This window comes from Poromitra crassiceps (genome assembly GCF_964638095.1).
Source record: "Poromitra crassiceps genome assembly, chromosome: 27".
NCBI classification, from domain to species: Eukaryota; Metazoa; Chordata; class Actinopteri; order Beryciformes; family Melamphaidae; genus Poromitra; species Poromitra crassiceps.
Window position 1 is genome coordinate 18,400,926 of NC_139650.1, and position 17,571 is coordinate 18,418,496.

General features: G+C 46.5%; 1 protein-coding gene across 1 annotated transcript in view; it reads right to left on the minus strand.

Moving 5' to 3' along the window:
* The window catches only part of arhgef10la (Rho guanine nucleotide exchange factor (GEF) 10-like a), a gene marked incomplete at both ends in the record, with an annotated part of 249,251 nt that overhangs the window by 190,262 nt on the left and 41,418 nt on the right, over positions 1 to 17,571 (minus strand). The window contains 3 exons of the mRNA XM_083661638.1: positions 788 to 904; positions 5,814 to 5,993; positions 10,175 to 10,306. Coding sequence (XP_083517764.1) covers positions 788 to 904; positions 5,814 to 5,993; positions 10,175 to 10,306 — 429 coding nt within the window. The remainder of the gene's footprint in view (positions 1 to 787; positions 905 to 5,813; positions 5,994 to 10,174; positions 10,307 to 17,571) is intronic.

The following is a 17,571-nucleotide window of genomic DNA, read 5'->3' on the forward strand; positions in this document are numbered from 1 at the left end:
GAACGGCGATAGCGATGCTATGGCACCCAGAGGGCGCAGTTTCTCCAATAGCAAAACTTGGAAAAGCTGCTGAATGTGGCTGTAATTTACTTAATTTTGACTTAATTTAAATGTATAACTAAATATCTTGTATTTTGTTCGTCTTTTACCAACACTAACTTATTTGGCTGTCTTTATAGTACAGCCCAGTCGCCAGAATAAAATGTTGTACATTTCTGGAATCCACAGAAATGTATCTTGTGAACATTTCTGAACCAAAATACATTGTATAATTATCATGTTTCTAGATATGTGAATATTAACCTTATACACATCATAGAATCTAACAGCTGTCTCATGTTGAAGTACATCGCTGGTGACTACTTGTTTTACTAGTTGTTTTACTTGCCTAAACATAACCACCAGAGTTGTTTTATTTGCATTTCATGTTGGAAAAGCAGTGAGGCTTTCTAATGAACGGGAATTTTGTTTAAAATTTCCGTCGAGATTGTAGACGTAAAAATACCACATTTTAGAAACATAGTATTTTGACAACGTTTTGTTTCAAATTGACATTGATATTGTACATATCCATGGTCTTTATTCTGGTGATCGGCTTGCTTCGTAGCCTAAGCCTGTTATATTGCAGCCCTCGACTCAATAGTCCATTCCAGATCTCTGGGGCTCTGCTCAATTCTACAGAGGAAGACGGATAGAGCAACAGAGGCACAGCTGGATCACTAAAAGCTGTGAGATGTAGACCAAAGAAGACAAATATGATGATGTGTGTCCAACTGATCAATCTCACCTTTAAGAATTCCAGGAAAGCTGGTTTGGACACGCAGGCCTTCTTGATGAGAGCCATGGCGTTGGTGAAGTTGTTCACATACTCACTGTACACATCGAGCACCATGGACTTGGAAAACTGAGGGGAAACAAGAAGCATAATTATGTGAAATGGCTGAAGTAACTGGCATACAAACAAGAGGGCCGAGTGCTCTGCCATGTTTCATTTGCTCTGTAAAGGCTTATAAACACATGTAATTTACCCTGACAACTTGAATGGAGACTCTAAGCATTCTGTTCGCAGGGCAGCTTACAGGTAATTTCAGCGTTAGGAGAGGCTAGAAAATGGCTATTTAAGTGGAGCACTTAAAAATTGATCTGTTTAGCGTCTTGGGGACCACAACACCCTTCACCAGCCATTTAGGCTGGGCAAAGAGAAATAGAGGTGGAGGAGTGTGTGTGTGTGTGTGTGTGTGTGTGTGTGTGTGTGTGTGTGTGTGTGTGTGTGTGTGTGTGTGTGTGTGTGTGTGTGTGTGTGTGTGTGTGCGTGTGCGTGTGCGTGCGAGCGTGCAAGTGTGTGTGTGTGTGTGTGTGTGTGTGTGTGCGTGCGTGCATGCGTGTGTGTGTGCGTGCGTGTGTGTGTGAGAGAGCGCCTTTCACACACGCAGCCTGTTTCATCAATGTGACGGGCGCCATGCCACTGGCGTAAATATCGACGCTGGGACCCAGAAGCTGTCACGGGCCCACGTGGGATTTTTATTTTATTTTATTTTTTCTTTACTGACCTCTCATAGCCTATTTTTACGTATTTTTATTTGTCATTGAAATGTTCCAAAAACCACGTTTTATTAAAATAGTATTCTCCTCAGCCCTTGTTTAATTTGCTTCTCAAAGGTTATGAAGGCTTGCTGGTGAATGACTTTGCTCCGTGTTATTGGTGATGAACTGCATCTTTCTCAACATAAAACACTCGTCTTTCACACCCGTGTTCGATCCCAGCGTGCCCAAAGTCATTGAGCCATAAGTCTTTTGTTATTTAAGCCTACCCAAAGCATCCTAAGCTTAATCAAGCTGTGTGAGGTGTCTTAAGCCGCCTACAGACTGTAAGATTTGAGCAATCTTATATGTTTATAGCAAACCACACTGTGCGACATTTGATCTAATAAACTTGGGTAGGACATCAGGTTTCATGTGTGTAGACTGTACGATACTGACACCTACTGGCTACAACGCACATCTCTCCATCAACCTGTCGATCAGCAGTCAATAATCAAACGTCAGCAGCGCGCGCCGCAGCTATGCATCGATCAATGCAGCTATGCATCGATCAATGCAGCTATGCATCGATCAATGTGCGCCACAGTTGTCTGGTAGAAATGTCAACAATGAACTGACAAAGCTTAGTAAGAATGGAGCCTTTGCAAAGTGGATTTTATGTGTCTGGAAAAACATACAAAGAAGAGGACGAGGAGGAGAATTTGGACCAATGTGGCCAATTTAGCAACAGAGTTAAAGAGCATGGTGCAGGTTAGACACCACTTTGACTATATATTATGATTATTACAGTAAGTACAGTAGCCCAAGTGTCGTCACAGGTGTTATCTGCACAGATGACATTTATTTTACATGTGCATTATAATGCCACCTTTTTCTCTATATTTCTGCCCTAGGGGCATGTTTTAATTTTGTTTTTGTTTTCTGGGGGTATTTTCATAAGAATCTTGAGTCCTAACTGTAAATTGTTTTATTTTTTTACCTGCACCACGCTCTTTAATGTCAACGATTTATTAGTCTCGCTGGCCAGCCTCGTCTCCCTTCTGTCCGAGGAGTCTGGTGCTGCAGGTCTCCATAACTGGGATAAACCCTCCCCTGCTCTACTCTGCTCTCCCATTTGAGCGACTGTTTCGGTGGCAGCCGGATGTCCGCTCCCGGCTTATTACAAACTCTGTCATTGGCTCCGACCATGTCAATCAGAGCGGCTTCCGCTCCCTCCTCCCTGTGTGTCGCTGTAAATAGTGCCCTGCCGCCTCAGTGAAAACAACAACGCTAACTAGCTAGCAAGCTAACGGCAGAAACCTACACGCTAGCTCGTTGCTACACGCTGAAAACGGCAAGTTGGATGGTTTAAAACTATTTTCCAAGGGCACTGCCGCTAAGCGCCGCCCATCGCAATCCCACGATGGAGACCTGTGGCGCCAGACTCCTCGGACGGAAGGGAGAGGAGGCTGGCCAGCGAGACTAACGATTTATTAGCCTACTAGCATTTAGCGTCTACAGCCTACTGATATGATCATGCGGAATTTCTATTGGTTGTTATCAATTCGTCTTAGGCTAACTTGGTCGCAATACTTTGACAACGGCCGTCTTTGAACCTCTCTCACTGCACGACGGAGGAGCACCGTTTTGAAGCCAAGACCAAAGAGATCTCCATCTCGTTTTGTCTGTCAGAGGATGAAAACACTTTTTCCCACTCAAGGCCCACATGAACATTTCAAAAATGTTTGCGGCCCACATCCGACCACAAACAGCGCGGAGTTCTCTCAGAGCACGTCTTATTTGATGTCCATCAGCAGCACACAGAAATCAGAAACTAAAAGTGAGGGGCTGTCTGCAATAGGCTACTTAAATAATTTGTTACAAATTAAATAACTATCATTCAACAACGGAGAAATGCATTTTATACTTAATAATCCCCCCCCATGAAAATCGTAATGTTTTGCAAATTATGTTGTGGCCCACTTGGGGGGGGGGGGTGTTAAAATAATATCCATAGATATCATGTTGACCATGTTGCACCCTATCCAGCACACTCAATCTGGCAATTTGAGGCGTTTCAGATGATAACAGGGAAATTAATTCACACTCCTCGATGAAACGCACAGCGGGCGGCTGAAGGAGGAGCAGGAAATAGGCTTCGCAAATCGCGAAAAGGAATCAACTCTATTCGTTCACACGCTGTCTCAAAGCAGCCAGGGACAAACAGAGGGAAAAGGGCAGCTCAGCGGGGAGCCGCCTCCTCCTCCCAGTGTGGAGTGACTCATTTGATTGGGTGGCAGGAGGTCCGAGGATGTGAACCTACGGGACGATAACGGCCGGCAGAGAGCGAGACGAGTGAATCAGCGCGTCTAATAGGCAAATAAGGAGCAGGGCTTATGGACGAGCACGCTGCACTGACTCACTACAGAAAAACTCATGCACAACATTATTACTGTGTAAACACACATCCCTGAGAGCATTGGATGCAGTGGAGAAATTCATCACAACTGTAATTGACTCCATGTTTGGGGGGTAAACTACTTCTGTTTGCTCCATCTCAAACGTGTAGCTCATTAGAACTCTGCTGGCAGAGATGCTGCTTCTAATGTTACACGGAGACGGCAAGAAAGAAATAAGGTCCTTTTAAAAAATGTCCTTGATTGTTTCACGCGGATGCAGACACGCACAGAATGCACGGACATGGACACACACACACACACACACACACACGCACACACACACACGCACGCACGCGCGCACACACACATTAAGCGCAAAATAAGTCTCCCAAATTTGCATTTTAATTTCATACTCAAGGTCCTTACACATCAAGAGCGATGCGAATATACGGCACGAAATTGCGATGCGAGTTTTGACCCACCTGTCAATCACAGCCACAGATGTGTACACGTCGGAAGCGAACTTCTAAAAAATCGACCGTGGTTCGAAAAAATAAACACCGCAATAACGCTCGGCGAAACTTCGCCATTGGTGTGTACGGTTGCATTGACTGATATAGGTTCGGAAAATATTATTGACGTGCAAATTAATCGCACGAAAAAAACGTGCTCGGTGTGTAAGGACCTTAAGGCTGGGCAATATATTGAGATTATATTGATATGGTGATATGAGACTATGAGACATATCATCTTCCATTTTGGACATCGTAATATTGTGATAAGTGTTGTCTGTTCCTGGTTTTAAAGGCTGCATTACAGTAAAGTGATGTCATTTTCTGAACTTACCAGACTGCAAAACACTAATGAGCGTTTCCAACTTCCATGATTGGAAGTTGGAAACGCTCATTAGTGTGTTGCTTGCACCTGTGTTTACCCTGCCATTTCGACACAAAATGGCCCACGTGAAAAGGGTCTATTATTTGCCTTTACCCACTAAGTCATTATATCCACATTACTGATGATTATTGATCAAAAATCTCATTGTGTCAATATTTTGTGAAAGCACCAACTGAACATTTAGCCCACTTTGTTTAAAATACCAAGATATTTAAATTGCGTATCACCATTCAGCCTAAAATACCAAGTTATGATATACGATATAGATACAGTACAGCACTTTATAATGATGTTGCACAATGTCCATTTTGGCCACATAGAACATGTGTGCTTGCTTACAGCTGTTAATTACAGGTGCAATTTATTTTCTTATCTTATTTTATTTAACTTTATTGTAGATAGGTAACTTAAATGCTGTGCTTTCCTTACATGTTTCTGGCATGGTCTCTATGTCTGACATACTTTTGATTAGACTCTTTCTGTGTGTGTGTGTGTGTGTGTGTGTGTGTGTGTGTGTGTGTGTGTGTGTGTGTGTGTGTGTGTGTGTGTGTGTGTGTGTGTGTGTGTGTGTGTGTGTGTGTGTGTGTGTGTGTGTGTGTTTTACTGAGATGTACTGACATTGGCTTCTGCTGTAACACAAGAATTTCCCCCAGGGGATTAATAAAGTACTCTATCTATCTACAGCCGGTCTGCCTGGGGGAACGCAACTTTACTTCTGTTTTAGGGCCCGTGGGGAATTTTCCCCCACGCTGCCCCATTGGTGTCAGTGTGCTGACCACGCGTCTACGACGAGACACCGCCTGAATCTATTGGTCCATGTCTCCCAGCCCTATTTCATAGACACTTATGGATGGAGGGAAACAGAAACAAAAACACACACACACACACACACACACACACACACACACACACACACACAAACAAACAAACAAACAAACAAACAAACAAACAAACACACACACAAACAAACAAACACACAAACAAACAAACACTAACCGAAGCAACAAATAAGTCTCCAATTTTCTCACTGCTGTCCCACTCTTGCACACGTGAGGCCAGAGCGATCTGGAACATGGAGTGGCACTGAGTGATCTCCCTCAGCCGGTAGAAGATGGGACGGATCTTCCGTGGACTCAGGATCCGTGGATCAGCTTCCATCAAAGGCCTGTGGTATTCCTGATGGGATGGAGACGGAAATGAGTTGTGTTGTTGTTGTTGTTGTTGTTGTCGTTATTGTTGGCGTGGCGCGTGCTGAAGGTGAATCAGCAGCCCAGCCAGCAGCCAAAACAGACAAGAAGAAAGAGATGTGACTTGAGGAATATGAAGGATATTTAACCCATGTATAGTCACAGGTTCTGAAGGATATTTAACCCATGTAGTCACGGCTTCTGAAGGATATTTAACCCATGTAGTCACAGCTTCTGAAGGATATTTAACCCATGTAGTCACAGCTTCTGAAGGATATTTAACCCATGTAGTCACAGCTTCTGAAGGATATTTAACCCATGTAGTCAGGGCTTCTGAAGGATATTTAACCCATGTAGTCACGGCTTCTGAAGGATATTTAACCCATGTAGTCACAGCTTCTGAAGGATATTTAACCCATGTAGTCACAGCTTCTGAAGGATATTTAACCCATGTAGTCACAGCTTCTGAAAGGATATTTAACCCATGTAGTCACAGCTTCTGAAGGATATTTAACCCATGTAGTCACGGCTTCTGAAGGATATTTAACCCATGTAGTCACAGCTTCTGAAGGATATTTAACCCATGTAGTCACGACTTCTGAAGGATATTTAACCCATGTAGTCACAGCTTCTGAAGGATATTTAACCCATGTAGTCACAGCTTCTGAAGGATATTTAACCCATGTAGTCACAGCTTCTGAAGGATATTTAACCCATGTAGTCACAGCTTCTGAAGGATATTTAACCGATGTAGTCATGACTTCTGGAAGTGCATCAACTCACAGGACTCGACCCTCAAAACAGCATTTGCCACAAGCGTGTTCAGATCTCAAGGTGACTTGTAATCATAAAAGGCAGAATAATAATAATGGAGGAGGGCAGCAGCTTCCAGCAGAGCTACAGATGCAAAAGCAACATGGTGAAAGAGGCATTGATTGACTCATCAGGGAATTTTTTTTTCCTGATTTTTTGGGGGCATTTATGACGTTATTTGAGAGGACAGTGGGCAGACAGGAAAGATGGGAAAGAGAGAGGGGATGACATGCGGCAAAGGAACACGGGTTGGATTGGAACCCGGGTCAGCCACGTGAAGGATTTAAGCCTTTGTGGTACGTGTTCTCTGACAGGTGGCCCACTGGGACGCCCCATCAGTGAACCCCTATTGAGAATGTTTGCATAGCGTACAGAAATGAGTTGACAAGCCCTTTGAGGACAGCAGGCTAAGCCAGTAAAAATGTGGGGTTTCTTTGAGTTTGAAGTGAACATGCACAAGTTATCTCTAATAGTGTGTGCAAGCTGGCCGTGCAAGATGGAACAATATAAACATTTACAAGGAAAAAATCCGATTGAAAAACAATGGATGCTAAACTGGTGGTGATTTTTGTTGTTGTTTTACAAGCCTTATCGCCATAAATCTATCACAAGAAAATGAATCATCGGGAGAAGGAACAATCTGTTACAGCGATAATAAAAGTTTCAACCTTCAATGTCTGAAGCCCCTTTCAGACATGCAGCCTTTCCCTGGAACGTCCTGGGATACTCCCTGCATGGGGGTCATGTATGAATGTCCTGGGATACTCCCTGCATGGGGTCATATATGAATGTCCTGGGATACTCCCTGCATGGGGTCATATATGAATGTCCTGGGATACTCCCTGCATGGGGTCATATATGAATGTCCTGGGATACTCCCTGCATGGGGTCATATATGAATGTCCTGGGTTACTCCCTGCATGGGGTCATATATGAATGTCCTGGGATATTCCCTGCATGGGGTCATATATGAATGTCCTGGGATACTCCCTGCATGGGGTCATATATGAATGTCCTGGGATATTCCCTGCATGGGGTCATATATGAATGTCCTGGGATACTCCCTGCATGGGGTCATGTATGAATGTCCTGGGGTACTCCCTGCATGGGGTCATATATGAATGTCCTGGGATACTCCCTGCATGGGGTCATATATGAATGTCCTGGGATACTCCCTGCATGGGGTCATATATGAATGTCCTGGGATACTCCCTGCATGGGGTCATATATGAATGTCCTGGGTTACTCCCTGCATGGGGTCATATATGAATGTCCTGGGATATTCCCTGCATGGGGTCATATATGAATGTCCTGGGATACTCCCTGCATGGGGTCATATATGAATGTCCTGGGATATTCCCTGCATGGGGTCATATATGAATGTCCTGGGATACTCCCTGCATGGGGTCATGTATGAATGTCCTGGGGTACTCCCTGCATGGGTTCATATATGAATGTCCTGGGATACTCCCTGCATGGGGTCATATATGAATGTCCTGGGATACTCCCTGCATGGGGTCATATATGAATGTCCTGGGATACTCCCTGCATGGGGTCATATATGAATGTCCTGGGATACTCCCTGCATGGGGTCATATATGAATGTCCTGGGATACTCCCTGCATGGGGTCATGTATGAATGTCCTGGGATACTCCCTGCATGGGGTCATGTATGAATGTACTGGGATACTCCCTGCATGGGGTCATATATGAATGTCCTGGGATACTCCCTGCATGGGGTCATATATGAATGTCCTGGGTTACTCCCTGCATGGGGTCATATATGAATGTCCTGGGATATTCCCTGCATGGGGTCATATATGAATGTCCTGGGATATTCCCTGCATGGGGTCATATATGAATGTCCTGGGATACTCCCTGCATGGGGTCATGTATGAATGTACTGGGATACTCCCTGCATGGGGTCATACAGTATATGAATGTCCTGGGATACTCCCTGCATGGGGTCATGTATGAATGTCCTGGGGTACTCCCTGCATGGGGTCATATATGAATGTCCTGGGATACTCCCTGCATGGGGTCATGTATGAATGTCCTGGGATACTCCCTGCATGGGGTCATATATGAATGTCCTGGGATACTCCCTGCATGGGGTCATGTATGAATGTACTGGGATACTCCCTGCATGGGGTCATGCAGTGTTTCCCCTAGAAAAAATGTCAGGCCTGGAGGGATTTTGAAATGTACCCTGACCGCAACGGTGGGAGCCCTCGCTGGCGATGCTAAACTTTTAGCTAACCTGTTCGCATCTATGTTCGCAATGGCATCCCAAGTATCATCATACTATCATGGGATGCAATGCGAACTGTTGTATTATGCCCTATCTATCCCAGGATTGCCATGGCATGTGTGAATAGGTCAAGGGTAAGCCTACATTCACACAGGACGCCGAACGTAAGCAGAACTGAAGCTTGAAGCAGCACAAGCTGAACGTACACAAGACGCCTTCTCTTTTCCTCTCAGAGCCTACTCTCACTGAACCCGCCCACAACTCCCATTTGACTTCATGCCTCACGGCTTCACGGCTTCAGCGTCACGCTTGGAAATTCGGCGTCAGGCCTGAGTGATCACTTCGGCGTGGCGTGAGCGTGGCTTCGGCACGGCGTCAGCGTGGCACACGTGCGGGTGGTGTGAACGGCTTCGCCTGTTAACAAGGACGCTGAAATGAAACTTGTGGGTTCAGCGTAGGTACAGCGTAGGTACAGCGTAGGTACAGCGTAGGTTCAGCGTTGCTTCGGCGTGCTGTGTGAACGAGGGCTGAATGTAGCACATTATGTGTGAACTGTGAACATCACTAGTGGTCCCTGAAAGCTTATCCCACTCATTTACCGGCAACTAAATGATGTCTGAAAAGGGCTTAATTGTGCTTGCGGCCTTTCATCTCCTTGATGCCGTCTCTTTCTGGAGACATTTATCACTTGGTTGGATTCTGTGAATAAGAAGAAGAGCTAAACCTCCAAAGCACCAAACACAATCACGTCACTCAACAACAAAGCCAGCACATTGCATGTTGACAGCGAGAGATATGGCACGGCCATTGATCGTGGCTGATTCCATTTCAGCAGGTGCACCTCTTTTTTTTCCTCTGCGAGGAGGAGATAATACGAGTCTCTCTCTCCCCGCTAAAAAGAGAGATTACGTCTCTCTCTCTCTCGCTCAGCATCGGCACGGCGCCACAGAAATACGGACGGCTGTTTTATCAAGATTATTTACGCTGAGACACCTCAGTAATGTGATGGATATGGCTGCCTCTCCTCTCAGTGCAATTCATAACGGCTAAACGGTGAAGATATTGCATGTGGCAGAGGAGGACTGGAGGGGGACTCGACAGCTCACCTGCAGGATCCTCCGCAGAGACTCCAGGTAGCTGCGCTCGCTCTGGATGATGGAGCCGAGGATATGGCGTCTGACAACCTGCGCAGACAACAGACCAGTCAGGAAATGGAGCAATAAGGGGACATGATGGGGCTGCCGCGCGCTATGGTCTCAGTTAAGCACAGCACAGGTTGATGGATGATGGCACTATAATCACCCCGTTTGTCACGGGGAGAAAAAGACTCTAAGAGGAGTAGGTCTGTTTGAACAAGGCTCTGTAGGAGATAAGGTTTGTCAAAAGTGTTGATAGTATTGATAAGTATCGATACAAAAACATTTGAAATGGAAACAATACTCATTTGCAACAGGTATTGATACAAAATCTAAACGGATACAATACCAATTTGCAACAGTATCGATACCAGCAGTTCTTTCTGTGAATGAAAAATCAAACATAGCCTACTACTGATTTTCCCCTCTCTCATTGGTGGGTATCTGTTGCTTCAACAAGCTAAAAGTCTTCTGATAGGCTGATGACTAGAGCAGGGCTAATCTACTGTGTTCTTATAGGCTGATGACTAGAGCAGGGCTACTCTGCTGTGTGAGACCAAAGTTTTTAATGAGTTTTATCGGCCATAGATTATGGAGAAGCGTCTGTTCGTCCATCTGTCTTCTGTTAATTTTATGCGTATCGAGTATTGATATTTTCCTGGCTATCAGTATCTAAATGAGAAATTCTAGTATGGTGACTGACATGATGGGGCTGTGGTGGTATGGTCTCAGTTGATGGATGGTGCTATACTCATGTGTTTGTCACGGGAAAGAAACAGACTTAAAGAGGAGTAGGTCTGTTTGAGCACGGCTCTGTCTGCAGGAGAAACACACACTGTCACTCCAGACAGGAGAAATACACACTGTCACTCCAGACAGGAGAAATACACACTGTCACTCCAGACAGGAGAAATACACACTGTCACTCCAGACAGGAGAAATACACACTGTCACTCGAGACAGGAGAAACACACACTGTCACTCCAGACAGGAGAAACACACTGTCACTTCAGACAGGAGAAAGACACACTGTCACTCCAGACAGGAGAAATACACTGTCACTCCAGACAGGAGAAACACACACTGTCACTCCAGACAGGAGAAATACACACTGTCACTCCAGACAGGAGAAATACACACTGTCACTCCAGACAGGAGAAACACACTGTCACTCCAGACAGGAGAAATACACACTGTCACTCCAGACAGGAGAAATACACTGTCACTCCAGACAGGAGAAATACACACTGTCACTTCAGACAGGAGAAACACACTGTCACTCCAGACAGGAGAAATACACACTGTCACTCCAGACAGGAGAAATACACACTGTCACTCCAGACAGGAGAAATACACACTGTCACTCCAGACAGGAGAAATACACACTGTCACTTCAGACAGGAGAAAGACACACTGTCACTCCAGACAGGAGAAATACACACTGTCACTCCAGACAGGAGAAATACACACTGTCACTTCAGACAGGAGAAATACACACGGTCACTCCAGACAGGAGAAAGACACTGTCACTTCAGACAGGAGAAATACACTGTCACTCCAGACAGGAGAAACACACTGTCACTCCAGACAGGAGAAATACACACTGTCACTCCAGACAGGAGAAATACACACTGTCACTCCAGACAGGAGAAATACACACTGTCACTCCAGACAGGAGAAACACACTGTCACTCCAGACAGGAGAAATACACTGTCACTCCAGACAGGAGAAATACACACTGTCACTTCAGACAGGAGAAACACACTGTCACTCCAGACAGGAGAAATACACACTGTCACTCCAGACAGGAGAAATACACACTGTCACTCCAGACAGGAGAAACACACTGTCACTCCAGACAGGAGAAATACACACTGTCACTCCAGACAGGAGAAATACACACTGTCACTTCAGACAGGAGAAAGACACACTGTCACTCCAGACAGGAGAAATACACACTGTCACTCCAGACAGGAGAAATACACACTGTCACTTCAGACAGGAGAAAGACACAGTGTCACTTCAGACAGGAGAAAGACACACTGTCACTTCAGACAGGAGAAATACACACTGTCACTTCAGACAGGAGAAAGACACAGTGTCACTTCAGACAGGAGAAAGACACACTGTCACTCCAGACAGGAGAAATACACACTGTCACTCCAGACAGGAGAAATACACACTGTCACTCCAGACAGGAGAAAGACACACTGTCACTCCAGACAGGAGAAATACACACTGTCACTCCAGACAGGAGAAATACACACTGTCACTTCAGACAGGAGAAATACACACTGTCACTCCAGACAGGAGAAATACACACTGTCACTCCAGACAGGAGAAATACACACTGTCACTCCAGACAGGAGAAATACACTGTCACTCCAGACAGGAGAAATACACACTGTCACTTCAGACAGGAGAAAGACACAGTGTCACTTCAGACAGGAGAAAGACACACTGTCACTCCAGACAGGAGAAATACACACTGTCACTCCAGACAGGAGAAATACACACTGTCACTTCAGACAGGAGAAATACACACTGTCACTCCAGACAGGAGAAATACACTGTCACTCCAGACAGGAGAAATACACACTGTCACTTCAGACAGGAGAAACACACTGTCACTCCAGACAGGAGAAATACACACTGTCACTTCAGACAGGAGAAACACACTGTCACTTCAGACAGGAGAAATACACTGTCACTTCAGACAGGAGAAATACACTGTCACTTCAGACAGGAGAAACACACTGTCACTTCAGACAGGAGAAATACACACTGTCACTTCAGACAGGAGAAATACACACTGTCACTTCAGACAGGAGAAAGACACTGTCACTTCAGACAGGAGAAACACACACTGTCACTCCAGACAGGAGAAACACACTGTCACTTCAGACAGGAGAAATACACACTGTCACTCCAGACAGGAGAAAGACACACTGTCACTCCAGACAGGAGAAATACACACTGTCACTCCAGACAGGAGAAATACACACTGTCACTCCAGACAGGAGAAATACACACTGTCACTCCAGACAGGAGAAATACACACTGTCACTTCAGACAGGAGAAACACACACTGTCACTCCAGACAGGAGAAAGACACACTGTCACTTCAGACAGGAGAAAGACACACTGTCACTCCAGACAGGAGAAACACACTGTCACTCCAGACAGGAGAAATACACACTGTCACTCCAGACAGGAGAAATACACACTGTCACTTCAGACAGGAGAAACACACTGTCACTTCAGACAGGAGAAACACACTGTCACTTCAGACAGGAGAAATACACACTGTCACTCCAGACAGGACAAATACACACTGTCACTCCAGACAGGAGAAAGACACACTGTCACTCCAGACAGGAGAAATACACACTGTCACTCCAGACAGGAGAAAGACACACTGTCACTCCAGACAGGACAAATACACACTGTCACTCCAGACAGGAGAAATACACACTGTCACTCCAGACAGGACAAATACACACTGTCACTCCAGACAGGAGAAATACACACTGTCACTCCAGACAGGAGAAATACACACTGTCACTCCAGACAGGAGAAATACACACTGTCACTTCAGACAGGAGAAACACACACTGTCACTCCAGACAGGAGAAAGACACACTGTCACTTCAGACAGGAGAAAGACACACTGTCACTCCAGACAGGAGAAACACACTGTCACTCCAGACAGGAGAAATACACACTGTCACTCCAGACAGGAGAAATACACTGTCACTCCAGACAGGAGAAATACACACTGTCACTTCAGACAGGAGAAACACACTGTCACTTCAGACAGGAGAAACACACTGTCACTTCAGACAGGAGAAATACACACTGTCACTCCAGACAGGACAAATACACACTGTCACTCCAGACAGGAGAAAGACACACTGTCACTCCAGACAGGAGAAAGACACACTGTCACTCCAGACAGGAGAAACACACACTGTCACTCCAGACAGGAGAAACACACTGTCACTCCAGACAGGAGAAATACACACTGTCACTTCAGACAGGAGAAATACACACTGTCACTCCAGACAGGAGAAACACACACTGTCACTCCAGACAGGAGAAATACACACTGTCACTCCAGACAGGAGAAAGACACACTGTCACTCCAGACAGGAGAAAGACACACTGTCACTCCAGACAGGAGAAAGACACACTGTCACTCCAGACAGGAGAAACACACTGTCACTTCAGACAGGAGAAACACACACTGTCACTCCAGACAGGAGAAAGACACACTGTCACTCCAGACAGGAGAAATACACACTGTCACTCCAGACAGGAGAAACACACTGTCACTTCAGACAGGAGAAACACACACTGTCACTCCAGACAGGAGAAACACACTGTCACTCCAGACAGGAGAAATACACACTGTCACTCCAGACAGGAGAAACACACTGTCACTCCAGACAGGAGAAATACACACTGTCACTCCAGACAGGAGAAAGACACACTGTCACTCCAGACAGGAGAAAGACACACTGTCACTCCAGACAGGAGAAAGACACACTGTCACTCCAGACAGGAGAAATACACACTGTCACTCCAGACAGGAGAAACACACACTGTCACTTCAGACAGGAGAAAGACACACTGTCACTTCAGACAGGAGAAACACACACTGTCACTCCAGACAGGAGAAATACACACTGTCACTTCAGACAGGAGAAAGACACACTGTCACTTCAGACAGGAGAAACACACACTGTCACTCCAGACAGGAGAAAGACACACTGTCACTCCAGACAGGAGAAATACACACTGTCACTCCAGACAGGAGAAACACACTGTCACTCCAGACAGGAGAAATACACACTGTCACTTCAGACAGGAGAAATACACACTGTCACTCCAGACAGGAGAAACACACACTGTCACTCCAGACAGGAGAAATACACACTGTCACTCCAGACAGGAGAAATACACACTGTCACTTCAGACAGGAGAAATACACACTGTCACTCCAGACAGGAGAAACACACACTGTCACTCCAGACAGGAGAATACACACTGTCACTCCAGACAGGAGAAAGACACACTGTCACTCCAGACAGGAGAAAGACCACACTGTCACTCCAGACAGGAGAAACACACTGTCACTCAGACAGGAGAAACACACTGTCACTTCAGACAGGAGAAATACACACTGTCACTCCAGACAGGAGAAATACACTGTCACTCCAGACAGGAGAAATACACACTGTCACTCCAGACAGGAGAATACACACTGTCACTCCAGACAGGAGAAATACACACTGGTCACTGTCACACCAACCCCCCCCCCCCCCCCCTTCCTTTCTTTTTGTTGTTTGTCCGTGTTTTATGTTGGTGGCCCTGCTCCGGTTGAGTGAACGCTGGCGCGTTTGGCTGCCGCTGCTCTCTGGTTGCTATGGCCAAATAAAAAAAAGAAAAAAAGAAAAAGAAAAAAATAAAATAAATAAATTGCCCCCCTTTTGGCTGGGGACCCCCTCGAACCCCCTCAAGGACCCTGGGGGTCCCTGGACCCCCATTTGAGAACCACCGGTGGAGAAGGTAAAAGCACTCGCCTACCACCGTGGAAACCGGGTTCAATCCCCGGCAGCGGTACTTCCCCGAGTTGGTCAGATGTTCCTACAGACACAATTGGCCGTGTCTGCGGGTGGGAAGCCGGTTTGGTATGAGTCCTGCTCGCTGCACTAGTGCCTCTGGTCGGTTTGGTATGTGTCCTGCTCGCTGCACTAGTGCCTCTGGTCGGTTTAATATGTGTCCTGCTCGCTGCACTAGTGCCTCTGGTCGGTTTGGTATGAGTCCTGCTCGCTGCACTAGTGCCTCTGGTCGGTTTAATATGTGTCCTGCTCGCTGCACTAGTGCCTCTGGTCGGTTTGGTATGAGTCCTGCTCGCTGCACTAGTGCCTCTGGTCAGTTTGGTATGAGTCCTGCTCGCTGCACTAGTGCCTCTGGTCGGTTTGGTATGTGTCCTGCTCGCTGCACTAGTGCCTCTGGTCGGTTTAATATGTGTCCTGCTCGCTGCACTAGTGCCTCTGGTCGGTTTGGTATGAGTCCTGCTCGCTGCACTAGTGCCTCTGGTCGGTTTAATATGTGTCCTGCTCGCTGCACTAGTGCCTCTGGTCGGTTTGGTATGAGTCCTGCTCGCTGCACTAGTGCCTCTGGTCGGTTTGGTATGAGTCCTGCTCGCTGCACTAGTGCCTCTGGTCGGTTTGGTATGAGTCCTGCTCGCTGCACTAGTGCCTCTGGTCAGTTTGGTATGAGTCCTGCTCGCTGCACTAGTGCCTCTGGTCGGTTTGGTATGAGTCCTGCTCGCTGCACTAGTGCCTCTGGTCGGTTTGGTATGAGTCCTGCTCGCTGCAATAGTGCCTCTGGTCGGTTTGGTATGAGTCCTGCTCGCTGCACTAGTGCCTCTGGTCAGTTTGGTATGAGTCCTGCTCGCTGCACTAGTGCCTCTGGTCGGTTTGGTATGAGTCCTGCTCGCTGCACTAGTGCCTCTGGTCGGTTTGGTATGAGTCCTGCTCGCTGCACTAGTGCCTCTGGTCGGTTTGGTATGAGTCCTGCTCGCTGCACTAGTGCCTCTGGTCGGTTTGGTATGAGTCCTGCTCGCTGCACTATTGCCTCTGGTCGGTTTGGTATGAGTCCTGCTCGCTGCACTAGTGCCTCTGGTCGGTTTGGTATGAGTCCTGCTCACTGCACTAGTGCCTCTGGTCGGTTTGGTATGTGTCCTGCTCGCTGCACTAGTGCCTCTGGTTGGTTTGGTATGAGTCCTGCTCACTGCACTAGTGCCTCTGGTCGGTTTGGTATGAGTCCTGCTCGCTGCACTAGTGCCTCTGGTCGGTTTGGTATGAGTCCTGCTCGCTGCACTAGTGCCTCTGGTCGGTTTGGTATGAGTCCTGCTCGCTGCACTAGTGCCTCTGGTAGGTTGGGGCGCCTGTTTTGTGGGAGGGGAACTGGGGGGGGGGTATAGGGTGATCCTCTCACGTGCTACGTCCTGCAGGTGAAACTCCTCATTGTCAGGTGAAAAGAAACGGCTGGCGACTGCACATGTATCGGAGGAAGTGTATGCAGTACTAGTCTACAACTCTCAGATGGGCAGAGGGGGCGGAGCAACAACCGGGACAGCAGGGGGAATTGGCCCAGAACAATTGGTGAGAAAATAGGTGAAAAAACACAGAAAAAAAAAGGAAGAGGAGAAAAGGAGTGAAAGGTGTTTGAACAAGACTCTGTGTGGCTTTCTGTTTGAGCTGTGATGAAATACAGAACACAACATATCAATATGCAAGAAAAATAGAGAAAACACAAATGAATGCATGGGCATGATTATAATATACACAATAGC